Source organism: Oryzias latipes, chromosome 14, assembly GCF_002234675.1.
Source record: "Oryzias latipes chromosome 14, ASM223467v1".
NCBI classification, from domain to species: domain Eukaryota; kingdom Metazoa; phylum Chordata; class Actinopteri; order Beloniformes; family Adrianichthyidae; genus Oryzias; species Oryzias latipes.
Window position 1 is genome coordinate 16,425,735 of NC_019872.2, and position 13,009 is coordinate 16,438,743.

General features: G+C 35.3%; 2 protein-coding genes across 3 annotated transcripts; both read left to right on the plus strand.

Moving 5' to 3' along the window:
* Positions 1-882: 882 nt before the first annotated feature.
* ppme1 (protein phosphatase methylesterase 1) lies at positions 883-7,802 on the plus strand. 2 transcript variants are annotated; one of them, XR_002291690.1, is made up of 14 exons: positions 883-1,158; positions 1,814-1,907; positions 2,459-2,551; positions 2,691-2,748; positions 3,162-3,213; positions 3,952-4,106; positions 4,253-4,343; positions 5,048-5,113; positions 5,200-5,326; positions 5,400-5,529; positions 5,619-5,663; positions 5,732-5,815; positions 5,932-5,999; positions 7,488-7,800. XR_002291690.1 is itself a non-coding variant. In XM_004076498.4 (14 exons), exons 1-14 carry the CDS (start codon positions 1,067-1,069, stop codon positions 7,489-7,491), a joined length of 1,140 nt encoding a protein of 379 aa, XP_004076546.1. In that variant the 5' UTR covers positions 884-1,066; the 3' UTR covers positions 7,492-7,802. The 2 variants fall into 2 exon arrangements, 1 of the variants encoding a protein (XP_004076546.1); XM_004076498.4 differs by having other exon boundaries at positions 884-1,158; positions 5,751-5,815; positions 7,488-7,802.
* Positions 7,803-7,909: 107 nt separating this feature from the next.
* On the plus strand, positions 7,910-12,452 carry LOC110016394 (olfactory receptor 7A17-like). Its single transcript, XM_020708969.2, has one exon. It carries the CDS (start codon positions 11,541-11,543, stop codon positions 12,432-12,434), a length of 894 nt encoding a protein of 297 aa, XP_020564628.1. The 5' UTR covers positions 7,910-11,540; the 3' UTR covers positions 12,435-12,452.
* Positions 12,453-13,009: the final 557 nt, after the last annotated feature.

The window sequence follows — 13,009 nt, forward strand, 5'->3', positions numbered from 1 at the left end:
ATGGCCTAAAATGGATCCAGGGAATCTTTAACAAAAAACTTAACCAGTGTGACTGAGTGATAAATACCTGGATACTAAACAGTGCAGGTGAAGTTTTCCAGATTCCTTGTATTTCTTGCAAGATAATCAAGTGTAAATTAAATATAAGAACAAACAAACAAGTAAACAAGAATTTAAGGTAAATCCATTCACATTTTAGTTTCCTGAAGTTCAGCCCACTATTGTTACTCCACATCAAAATAATACAAACAGAACCTCATTAGAACATTCTATCATACTGTACGGTCATATGTCTTTCCTAATTTCAAAGTGGAATGATGGACTGTATTTCTGCATTTTCCAACGTTGATTAAAATGGCATTATTTCATTTTGAAACAATGTTATGATGCTACAGGTGATTTTATTTGATTCAGTTAACAACTTCCCTTAACATATCGATCTGGTTGGATTGTAGGAGTATAAATCGATTAATAGTTACATCCCTAAATATTATCAGCTCAGTAAAGAGTGAGAGAAGGAAAGACAAAAGTTCAATTTTTGTGATTCAGAAAAAAAATACTGTTAAATATGTTGTGAAAATGCGTATAAACAAATTGTGACACATCACATCATCACTGTAATGAGTGAGGGACTAGCGTTTAATATTAACATGCCTTACAGTGTAAAAGGGAGGGAGCAGAAGAGAAAAGACTTTTCAGCCGATTACCAGTCTAATGGACGACAACTTGTTGTTTTTAAGACACGATTTTAATCATTGAGAAAAATGAATATTTTATAAAGCACAGAAAAAGCTTTGATGATTACTTGTTCATTCGTTGGAGATATGAATGTACTTTTTTTACCGCTAGGTGGCAGCACTTTCAAAAAATGAGTAGAAAACCACCTCAAAACTACGCAGAACAAGAAGAAAGACGGAAAATACAAAGAAGCCGTTAGCCTGTATGCTATAGCGATTCATCAAATGTTTGGTTAACGTCAGTACAAGTGTCAGAAACTATCTTATGCAGCAAAAGAAAGGGAAGGCTATATTAGACATCTCTTGACAGAGCGCTCTTTCCTCACAGCATGGAGAAACAGTTGCATTTAAACCTGCTGGCCTCCAGACCTCCAATGGCTGGTCCTGGTGGATTTCAGTCTGGCTCTAAAATCAAGATGGGGTGAGAAGCTAACAGTTCATAAAACGTTAAAGGGTTTTTTTATATCTACATTTGCGTGTTATTCTTCATACCTCTTGTCAAAGCCATACTGTGAACTTTTGTCTGAATAATAGCTCGCCGAAAAGCCAGACACAGCTGAAGGAAAACCAATATTTAGTTAGCATTTAGGCTAGCCTAGTTACCGCTTATAGAGTAGGCACGACCCGCCTTCTGCAGCTGCTGCAGAGGTTTTTTTATACATATAACTCCTTTGAGTTAACAAAGTCTAGCTGATGCTGTGTAGAGCTTATCGTTTTCTTTAAGAAAAAAATCAGAATATATATACGTACTTGTTATGTTCTGATCCAGGAGACCCCCGTTACGCCCACCAAAGGATAAACAAAATCTAGTTTACAATACAGTTTTACTGATTTAATCCAAAAGTGTAATTACATTCTTATGAAGATGACTCTTTCATTAACTTCGTTAAAGTGGTTCGTTTTCTGCATAAGTCGTGCCTCTAAAGGGGGCAGCTGTGTGTCAGCCAGCAGAATAGAAACAGTAATTTACTAATGGGTAATATGGAGTCAAACCACAGTTTGGAGGTACAGATAGTATGTATATTGTACATAATGATTTCCCCCTCATTTTTATTTGTATTTATATTTTTTTATAGACCTGGCCGGAAGAAAGATTTTACTCCACTGCTTTGGAGTCAGTACTTTGAAACCATGGAGGATGTTGAAGTGGAAAATGAAAATGGCAAAGATATATCCTTCCCAAAATCTCTGTTTCACAAGAATGCCGTGACGATTTTTTGTTGTTTTGATTTACGCATATCATGGAATTAAGATTCAAATGCTTTTCAAATTCTTCGTCTAGGCCAGGGATCTGCAACCTTAAGCAGTAAAGGAGCCGTTTGGGCCTGTTTCTTGCTGATCAAAATCTCATTGGAATCACAAAGTCTTATTTTGCCCTTTAGGAAAAGTTGATACTACTTTATTTTTGGCTTGAATATAGAGCAAAAATATAAAGTGAGAGTAGCTTTTTCTCAAAGTGTGAAATTTTTTCTTTTTCTTTCTTACTTTTGACAGAAGCTTGTATGACTTCCTTTCAAAATTAGACTTCCTGTGCCGAACAGGGTCATCCTATTGCAACTAATGTTCTCCTAAAAAGGTTTTAAACAACGCAACAGCATCTTTTTTGTGCAACATGAGGCTCCGGAGCCACATTGCAGACTCCTGGTCTAGGTTTTAGTTTTGCTTAGCGTTTTAATGTAGTGCTTACAGCCTTGCGTTTTGTTTTCTTGACCGCACAACACATTTTCAGAATTTACTGCAGTGGTTCACTTGGTCCTGTGCTGTTGCTGCTCCATGGAGGAGGCCATTCTGCACTTTCTTGGGCAGTGTTTACTGTGGGTATCATTACCACTGCATAATCCCCTATTCTTAAACAGTAATCGTACACCAATATAACGAGTAATAATAACAATATGTGTGTTGCAAGACTGCCCAGAATACAGATTGAAATGACCTCTGTATATGTCTCTACAGTCAGTCATATCCAACATGATTACCTGTAGGGTGGTTGCCATGGACTTGCGAGCTCATGGTAAGGAAAATACTCTGTAGGCTTTGGAACAAATGACTTTTTCCCATTTTTTAAATGTAAAATAATTTCTGTAGAACTGACATTTTTCTGCAAAAATGATGGAATAAGTTTTCCAATCATTACTCTTTAAAAAAAAAAAGAAAACTAATCTGAGATTGTCACGGTAAGATGAGAAAGCTTGGGAATCCTTTCAGGTGATTTTTAACTAACAATTTTATCCACCCTGTAGTATATTCTCCAGAAAGACTAACATTCTCATTCTCTGCAATACATTGTGAGGAATTTTAACTTTTTTTTTTTTTTTTACTCTACACAAATGTGTTTATATATAAATTTAGAACCAATGCTTTGCTTTTTTTTTTTTGTTTGGTAAGCGTAACAAGAAATTCTGAAACTCGTCTTTAAACCTGCAGGTGACACCAAAGTAAAAAATCCTGAAGACTTGTCGGCAGATACCATGGCAAAGTAAGATACCGTTTTGTAAATACTATCTCTTTTTGTCTGAAGTGGGTTTATAGTTTGTTTGTTTGTTTGTTTATTGCTGGCTTATGTCCAAGAAATATATGAAATCCTATAAACTGGCTATATATGGAGTGATTAAACTACCAAAAAAAAAAGATACGTTTTGGGTTTTTTTATGCAATTGTATTTTTCTTTCAGAGTTAGTAATGTACCAAGTTAATCTGTTTTTCTTGTAATTATGTATTTCTTGTAAACTAGTAAATGAAAAAGGGAACCAATTGTTGCCACCTGCTAGACTGCTGCTGATTTGGAGTAATATTGTTGGACACTGTCAAGAAAATGAAAGATTTTCAAAATGAAATAAAGTGTAAGGAATTAAGTACAGAAATGCAAAAGCAAAACAACAACACAATTTTTGTGTATGTCGTCTTTATTTTAAAAAATCCTTTTTGTAGCATTTATCTTTTTTGACGCTACTCTTCAGATGTCACCTCCACTTGTTAATCCCGTTTCTTCTTCTTTAACTCGTTATATTTTTAGTACATTTATGTAATCGTGCCAAATTAGTAAAATGAATGAATTTCTGGCTGGGGCGAGGGAGGTCTGGGCATCTCTTTTTAGACTGCTGCCCCCGCGACCCGGTCCCGGATAAGCCCAGGAAGATGGATGGAATGAATTTATTTGCTCTGCTGTGTTTTTAAACGGTAGACACCTTTTATTTTCTTATTTGTTTGTTGTAAGGGATGTCGGTAAAGTGGTGGAGGTGCTCTATGGCGAGAATCCACCTCCAATCCTGATTATTGGACACAGTATGGGCGGGGCCATCGCGGTCCATACAGCCACGGCCAATTATGTACCATCACTGCTGGGTCTGTGTGTCATTGATGTTGTGGAAGGTAAACTTGATTCTGTTTTGAAGTTTCCATAACATTTTTGGAGGGTTTATAACTGTTTTAAATAATACAACAGTAGCAGAACACCAAGGAAAAGCTGGATGACTCTAGACTTTTAATGGCCATTAACAATATTTTTAACCATTCAGGTACGGCAATGGATGCTTTGAACAGTATGCAGAATTTCCTCAGAAGTCGGCCAAAGACTTTCAAATCGCTGGAGAACGCCATCGAGTGGAGGTAAAAAGCAGACACCTACTCAAGTGGTGAAGGGCTTGTTTTGAATTTAAAGTTCAAAGTGTAGTTTGAAACTTGCAGAAGAGGATTAAGACCATGCAGAATTATTTGATTGATGAAAAGTACTACAAGTATTTATAGTCAATTGAATGGAAAGTTTTTACCCATTTGGTCTTTACTTAAGGTAAAAATCTGAATTAAATTATAATCAAATCAATACTGCATTTAAGGTTTAGAACATTTTTAGGATATCTTCTGTTTTATAATCAGTTTTAAAGCTGTTATAAATAAAATGCAGTCCTTTAAAGAATTAAATTGTCTCCTATATTTTTAATTTAGCCTAAAACTGAATTGAAACAAACATTTTGAATCCTATCAATAAGAATTCCCACACGTATCAGAACAAATAGATGCATTTCCTTTCTAACCAACACTTTATGAAATATGTATTACACTTTCTTCAATAAGTGTCCAACAAATGGAGACTTCTTTAGTATTTAAAGCAGTCAGTTGAAATTAGCAACATAAAGGTTATTTTTAATAACTAATCAGTTTTTTTTGTTAATCACCGTTATGTATTAGCTATGTTAACATACTATCCTCAATAACATTAAAAGTAAGTTTTGATTACTTTAAATTAGTCTTTGATCTCACTTAACCACATTCAAACATTGATTGACCGGTGTCTGAAATGTTTCTGCTTCCAGTGTGAAGAGCGGTCAGATCCGGAACATCGAGTCAGCACGAGTGTCAATGGGAGGCCAAGTGAAGAAGTATGTCTGTTCTAGTTTAGACATTTGAAAGCCCTGAAGGTTTCACCAAGTTAAGTGTATTTTTCTTTGCCTGCTGACCTTCACAGATGTGAGGAGTCATCTAGCAGTCCAAGCCTCTCAAATAGTGCCGGTGAAGGCATTATAGAGGAAGAGGAGGATGAAGACGTGGAGGAAGAATCCAGCAAGAAAAAAATGAGAGAAGATGACCAGGAGGTTCAGTCTCTGACAGTCATATTTCTATAACCTTTTTCTCTGGCAGGAAAATCCAATGTTGCTGTTTTTATAGGTGAAAAAGGAGAGTGTCTTTACTTGGCGCGTGGAGCTTTCAAAGACAGAAAAATATTGGGATGGCTGGTTCAGGGGTCTCTCTGCACTCTTTCTCAGCTGCCCTGTGCCAAAACTACTGCTGCTTGCAGGTTCGATCCATTTTCACAGTTCCGCTTCCTTTTTTATGTGAAAGCTAACCTTCTGAACGTGTACACTACAATGCTTGCTTTTTATGCAGGGGTGGACAGGCTTGACAAAGATCTCACTATTGGACAAATGCAAGGTGCATAAAGCACATGTTTCTAATTTTTTTTACCCATACTTGTAATAATGTACAATACTCTCACACAGTTGTGATCCTGGTCCTCAGGAAAGTTTCAGATGCAGGTCCTCCCTCAGTGCGGTCATGCAGTTCATGAAGATGCACCTGAAAAAGTGAGTCATTCCCTCTACACAAAAAACGGCGTCAAATCCAATTTTTGCTATTAACTTAGTCACTATTCAGTTGTTATTTTTAAAATATTCTCCTGATTCTTTTTATTCTCAACTAGGTAGCGGATGCTCTGGCAACATTTATGGTGCGACACAAATTTACCGAGTTTAAGGCCGGATACATGTGGTACGTGTATGTCTTTTGGAGAAAAATATGAAATTATGTTTTGGTTTATCCTAACCTGATGTCAGCAGCTTTATTGCAGAACATTTGAATGAATGAATTTCTTATCTTTCATTACCAAAAGCTAGGGATCTTGTGGAAACGTGTACCAAGCATTTTGAAACCAGCACCAGTTTGGCCTCAGTTCACCTATGTTTAAAAATATTTAATATATAGACAAGTGAAGGTGCATTTTGCACCTCAATTTTCCATTCTGTTGTGCCATCTAAATCAGGGGTCACCAACGCAGTGTCTGCGGGCGCAGGGTTGCCCGCGAGGACATCTTAAAGCGCCCGCAAGGCAATCTCCAAAAATATCACAGATCACAATGGAATTCAATATAATTTTAAAAAGTGTCATTCATGTGTGGGTTCATGAAATCTTTCAGAGACTCTCCCATTAAGGAGCAGCAGCTGCCCCCGCACTGTGGCACGAGAAGGCCCCCACTCCTTTGTAACCAGTGGGAGGGGGGTTTAATGTAAAGTAGCAAATTCTGCCTTATTTTTTAAAAATTGTTTTTTTGTCAAGATGACTTTTTTCACCAGACCTGTGAAAATACCAGAAAACAACCAAAGCTTTGTTTAGAGCTGCACATTTTTTGATTAAAAAAAGAAAGAAAAGAATGCCAGTTTGGCCTCTATGTAGGCCTTCCTACTACATAGTAAATGACCAGACAAATCACCAAGACTATTGAAAAAAACAACAGTATTACGCTGAAAATTTCGCACAAAATGTTGCATTTTAATTCATTAAGTGTTCAAAAAATTCAAAAATGTGTTTTGACAAGAAGATTTATGATTTCCTTGGCTTAAACATGTTAGAAGTGGTTTATTGTACCACCAGTACAATATTGTCCCTCCTGACTTTTAAATGTTTGAGCAGATAAACAGAAATAAATCATCGCTTCATGTTGTTTTTGTCATTACTGTTGTGTAAATCATTGATTAGAATTGTGGAAAATAATTCCTATTGATATGTAAGCAATCAATTAATAGCGTTAAAATAACTACTGCTAATTATTATCATTACTATTACAATAGTAGTCTGTGGTTTTGTTTTTTGGGAAATGCACGTAAACAGGTTCTGTGTAGCCCTTCATACTGCTCAGACGCCATAAAATGGCCCTCATCTTCATAAAGGTTGGTTATCCCTGATAAACTATAGAACTTGGAAACAAATATTGTTGGCGTTTTATGTCCTAAAGAAAAAGATCCTGTCCTAGATATGTGTACATAATTAAAACGGGAAGCTTTTATTTTAAACCTATGTTTCTGTCTGTAAACCTCAACCTTAGGGAATCTGTGGTGTCACATAGACTCTCATGTTTAATGGATGGATTTTTTATTATAATTTTAGTTTCTTTTTTTCTATGTTATGCGATTATCTTTTTTCTTGTTTATTTAAAATAAAATTCCTGTTTTCTTATTTTCATGTCTTCTGCTTTTTCCACAGCTAAATTCCTCTCCAAACATCCAGCAGATGGGGGAAACATGTATTGAAATTCATTGACGTTATTCTCCAATTTACCTGCAAATTAAAAAGTTATTATTATTGTTGATGTTAAGTTGCTTACATGCATAGATAATTCTGCCTTTCAGCTTTGCCTTTTTTATTTAAATATAGTGATTTGAATAAACTTTATTTTTTTTGTTTTCTTATTTCCTGAAGAGTATTGCTTTTCTTGTTTGAAGGTTTCTTTTCAGGGATTGCATCACTGGTAACGTGTTTGTGATGTTTGAACTGAATTAAAGATGGATGCTGCCAATACTGCTACTATGCATTTGTACCAGATGTTTCTAAACGATCAAGATCATTTTTTAAATAGAACGTTCTTACATTGAGTTGGTCAACAAAAGATAAATGAATGCAGTTTGAAAATGTATCAAAAACAATATAAACAATAACAACTTAAATAATAGTTATTTTTTAATTTTGTTGTTGTATATTAATTGAAAAATGTTTGAAGGTACATCGTTGACCTGAAGATTGTCTTCATTAAAATATTATTTTAATAAAATAACTGCATTAATTGCAGTGTAATTGAAAAATTATACTAACAAAATAGTGTTATTTCATTCAAAGTTACACTTCTGCTGAAGTAAATTTCTATAAACGGGAAAAAATACTCTCATACTTATTTTACTACAAGATTAGTAATTCGTCTCGTAGCAAAAATCAGTTGACTTAATGTCAGGGCAGATTGAAGCTGTTCTAGCAACATATGGAAGCTCAGCATCTTACCAGCAGACCTTCTGTTAATTTTTCCTGTTACAGGCCACCCCAATGTCCAAAAAACATTATTATTAATGAATGAGGGTTAACAGTTGAGATTAGTTAACCCCATGAATTTCACATTTACAGTAGTGTTGCAAATAAGTGCACTTTAACATGAATAATTAATTATAATGTTCTCAAAGTTTATACCCTTTAACAAAATCTGTTGTATTAACACCTTGTTCTCCATAAAATAATTATATGTTTACAACCATTACAAAGTATTGCAAAAATATCCTTGAGTTCCTGATGAACTCCTGGAAACAAAAACATGTTTAATTACCCCTCTGTGGACGAGCGCAGGGCTTTACAAACATCTGAATTATTTATGAGTTATAATGATCTGTCTCTGAAGATCGTGACTGATTTTTTTTCTGGATACATTGAAGGCCTCTATTTTTATGGCATGAAAATTTAATTTAAACATATTTTACAAAGCCTAAAAGATGTTGAAGTTGAAGTAGGGAAATAAATGGTAAAAGAATTAGATTATTTTTTATTAATGTGAAGATGTTTTTATTCCCTTTTTTCTATTCTTAACTTTATTGACCACTGTGCCACTCCTAATACAGTACATACTAAATACAAATCTTTGTGTTTGTGTGAACAACAGCAGATCTTTTCAAAAATATGAGTCAACCAACCACTGTTCAAGAAAAAGTAGGAGCTGTCCAGTGCTGAAACTCCAGCTCTAGTATATATTACTGGCTATAGTCCTGTTCCACACTTTTTCCCCCAAAACATTTGAACCGTCCCACTTGGTTTCCGTTGCGCTATTGGTCCAATATGATAAACAGTGAAAACCAAAAACTAGAAAAAAAAATTCTATTTTTTTTCATGCATCACCTTTAAAGTGTTTTTTTTCTTTCATTCATTTAAACAATTCGCAAAATGTGTGAATGAGTAATCTTGATTTACTGACAGCCTTTAGATGAGTTGTCATTATTTTGATCAATACATTTAATAAATGCTCAGCTTTTTTATTTCTGAGTCAAGCCATAATTTTTGTTTTTGGCTAATTGTTGACTAATCTTTTTACTTATATTGTCTTATACTGACAATGAGAATACAGAAAAACTATTTTAAATTGTTTGATTTTTTTTCTAACTGTGTGTGATGGCAGTAAGTAAAATAAGTATTGACTCATTAAGAAACTTTTTTGTTTTGTTTTTCGAGGAGAAACACCCTTGGCTGTGTGCTTAAATATAACATCTTGCTCTTAATTAGTTACCATACTGGCACATGCCCCCAAAGTGCCCCTTTGTTTTATGCCCCACATTTGTATAGTTTGTACCCAATGTCACACCAACAGACCCATCTGAGGAAGGAGGTTCTCATCTAAGATTTTACAGACCATTAGCCCTTCACTGTGTCAAAGCCAACCCCTCATTTAAGCAGAAAAATCCTCTCACAGAACAGGGTTTCCATCGCAGGGCTTGTCAGCAGAAACAATTCTCTTACAATTTTCCTCTTTTAAACTCATGTTGAGTTTATGTCAAAGAACTCAAATTTTTATTTTACTTGGACACATTTTCTGACCAAAGAATTTATCAAAAAAATCCTCAACAGAATAATAATCCATCCATCGAACTTGCTGAATTGCCTTGTAAGGTCAGGGGGTTGCTGGAGCCAACCCAGCTACTGTACATCAGGGTATATCCTGGCTTGCCAGCATGCTGCAGGTTCACATGCACACCTAGGGGCAAAATAGACCTACAAAGCATGTTTTTGGACTGTGGGAGGAAGCCAGAATGCCCAAAGAAAACCTACGCTCACATGGGGAGCACATGCACACTCCACACAGGAAGGTCCTAACTGGGACTTGAACCAGAGCCATCTCGCCATGAGGCAAGAATGTTAACAACTACACCATCATGCAACCCATTAGAAAATAAAAAACATTAAAAACAAATAATAATGATGACATCTGAAGTATTTTTAGTGTATTTCTTAAATTGGTGGGTTTAATCTATGTACAATTTATTTTATTTGGTTTATTCAGGTTTTCTAAGAGCAACATGACTGATTCAACTGTCCAAGAATGGATTTGTAAGAAAGTAGTACAAATGTATGAGTCTGCAAGTATGTAACTGTACTAAGGGCTGTAAGAAGCTGGTTAATGCATTCATATAAATTGAACATAGTGTAAGTGGCAGGGTAGTAGTAATGAGCCCATTCTTAGTATAAAATGTGAAACATGATTAATTCCGATGCAGAAATCGGAATTACAACTTCAGTTTTTTAATAGAACTTCTGTATGACAGTAGTCAGATTTTTGTCAAACAGTAATTTTAGGTGTTTTGTATAAAGACTAATGCTTGACAGCTGTGCCTTGGACTGAAGAGAACATAGAAAGGGTTGCTGGTTCCTTTCTTCTCAAAGAAAACAACCTATCCCTGGTCTTTTCAACCTTAAACACCTATTTGAGCTGGAAACGTTGATTCTCGATAACATCAAATAACATCCCTGAAACATGTTAAGACTTCAGAAATATTATTAACATAGCAATAAATTATTGTAACATCTGAATAAAGATGAACAGTAAAAATGAGCCTTGTGGAACTTCAATACTGATGTGAACAAAGTGAAGGAGAGACCATTGAACAGCCACACACTGTTCAAAGCCTGAAAGGTATAGAAATCTGTGGCTGCCAAAAGGGTTTTAACAGTTAAACATAAACAATTTCTATATCAGCATGATGAGAAATAACTTCTTACATTTTCTTTTGAGTTTCTTTCTCTAGCCGCTGGAACATAATGGCGATTTTAAAAAAATAAACGTAATTTTTTTATTTGTTGAGTAAGAATAAAAATTTATAGGACAGCTTTAAAGATGTGGGTTATGGTGGTTACATTTGTATTGCTGATTTGTGTAACCTCTTGAGGGGTGGAGGGTGGCGGATGATGTCAAGACTCAGAATGGCAATAAAAACGATGGAGATGAAGAGCTGAAGCCTGATTGTCTCAGAAACATAATTTCTAAAATAATCAAATGAAGCTGTTGGCCAGTAAGTACCTCTTGTTTAGAATAATTACCGTATGTTATTAAACATTTTTCTCTTCTGAAATTTTACTTTTTTTTTCAATTTCCAGGAAATATGGATTTTTTTCCCAAGCCTAAAACATATTTGAGGTTTTTGTTTCACAGCTGATTTTGATTTGCAATTCTATATGATGTTTTTCAATTGATCCACAGATTTGACCTCTTTGAATGAGACAGAAATCCCTCAAATGAAGCAGTTTGGGACTTCTGTCAAAGCGATCCTGTCCATGCTGCCCTGTCTCTTCTTCCTGTATGTTAACAGCATCATGGTGTTCGCCCTGCTGAGGAAACCTCTCTTACTGGAGACACCCCGATACATACTGTTTGCTCATTTGCTCTTTACTGAGTCTATCCAGCTCATGCTGACAATGTTGCTGTACATATTTGCTGTGACTATGGTCCAAATTGTTGGCTATGTTTGCATTGCTGTCACTCAATTTGCTGCTATTACTATTAGGATGTCTCCTCTAAACCTGGCTGTTATGTCTTTAGAGAGATATGTTGCAATCTCTTTTCCACTCAGGCACACCACCATTTCTACGCCCAGACTGGCAGGTGTAGCCATTGTTGTCATATGGACTGTGGCCTCTTTAGACACCTTCATTCAAATCTTTATGTTTGTCAGTCTCAAAAGCAACAGCTTTTCCTCACAGGGAATCTGCAAAAGAAACAGTGTCTTCCAATTGCATGTCTTTGTGATTATAGACAGAGCTTTCACTGTTGTAAATTTTGTCCTGGTCACCACCATTGTCCTTTACACATATATAGCAGTTATGATCACTGCAATGACTTCTTTGGAGCGCAGCATCAACAAGGCACATAAGACACTGTTGTTGCATCTTTTTCAGTTGTGCTTGTGTCTGGTCTCCACTACGTTTGATATGATAAACTCTAGTGAACTGTTAACTTTGGATCGTGCAATAGCGATCGATGTTCAGTTCGTCCTCTTTTTAAGTTTAATAATTTTCCCTAAATGTTTGAGCCCCCTCATTTATGGACTCAGGGATCACAACTTAAAACATTCATTTAAATACCATTTTACATTTGGCTGCATATCCACTGTCACCCCATATTCTGGTTAACTATCAGAGCATTAATTGTGGAAGCACAGCTTCTCCATTTTCTTTTTTTTATCAGGTGCTATGACAAACTGTGTTTTTGTGGAATAGTAGCAGTGTGCTTTATGAAGATTAAATATGGTGTAGGGAAGGATTTCTGAGTCTTTTCAACCCATCACTTTTAGTGTCATACACGTCATAATGTTAAATGTTATTTCTGTTTTCGTTTATTTGTAAATTACTGCATCATTAGATCTTCACATAAAAGAATTTAGATAAAAATTCATAATTACGTGTGAGAAATAAGAAAATAATTCGATTTCAGAAAAAAGCAGTGTTATCAACACTATACTGCTTCAAGCCCCCCCCTATTTTTACATAATAAATCATTTAATTTACTTCCATTTTTAAATAATGCAGAAATTTAGGATTTAGGTTCAGAATTCTTCTTACTTTTGTATGCATTTAATTCTTCACAACGCATTTCTGTGTTGTGTTCTGTGCAACACAAAATCAATGCTTAAATTTTAATGCAGTACATTATAAAGTGCCTCGCCAAAAGACACTTTGATATACGCTATAGACTTGATTATTTATAT

Excerpts from the sequence above, each read along its gene's own strand:
- ppme1 (XM_004076498.4), top strand. The coding sequence starts at position 1,067 with ATGGAGAAACAGTTGCATTTAAACCTGCTGGCCTCCAGACCTCCAATG. Across the intron at positions 2,749-3,161 it reads CATGGACTTGCGAGCTCATG|GTGACACCAAAGTAAAAAAT; the intron begins GTAAGGAAAATA and ends TTAAACCTGCAG. Across the intron at positions 4,344-5,047 it reads GAGAACGCCATCGAGTGGAG|TGTGAAGAGCGGTCAGATCC; the intron begins GTAAAAAGCAGA and ends TTCTGCTTCCAG.
- LOC110016394 (XM_020708969.2), top strand. The coding sequence starts at position 11,541 with ATGAAGCAGTTTGGGACTTCTGTCAAAGCGATCCTGTCCATGCTGCCC.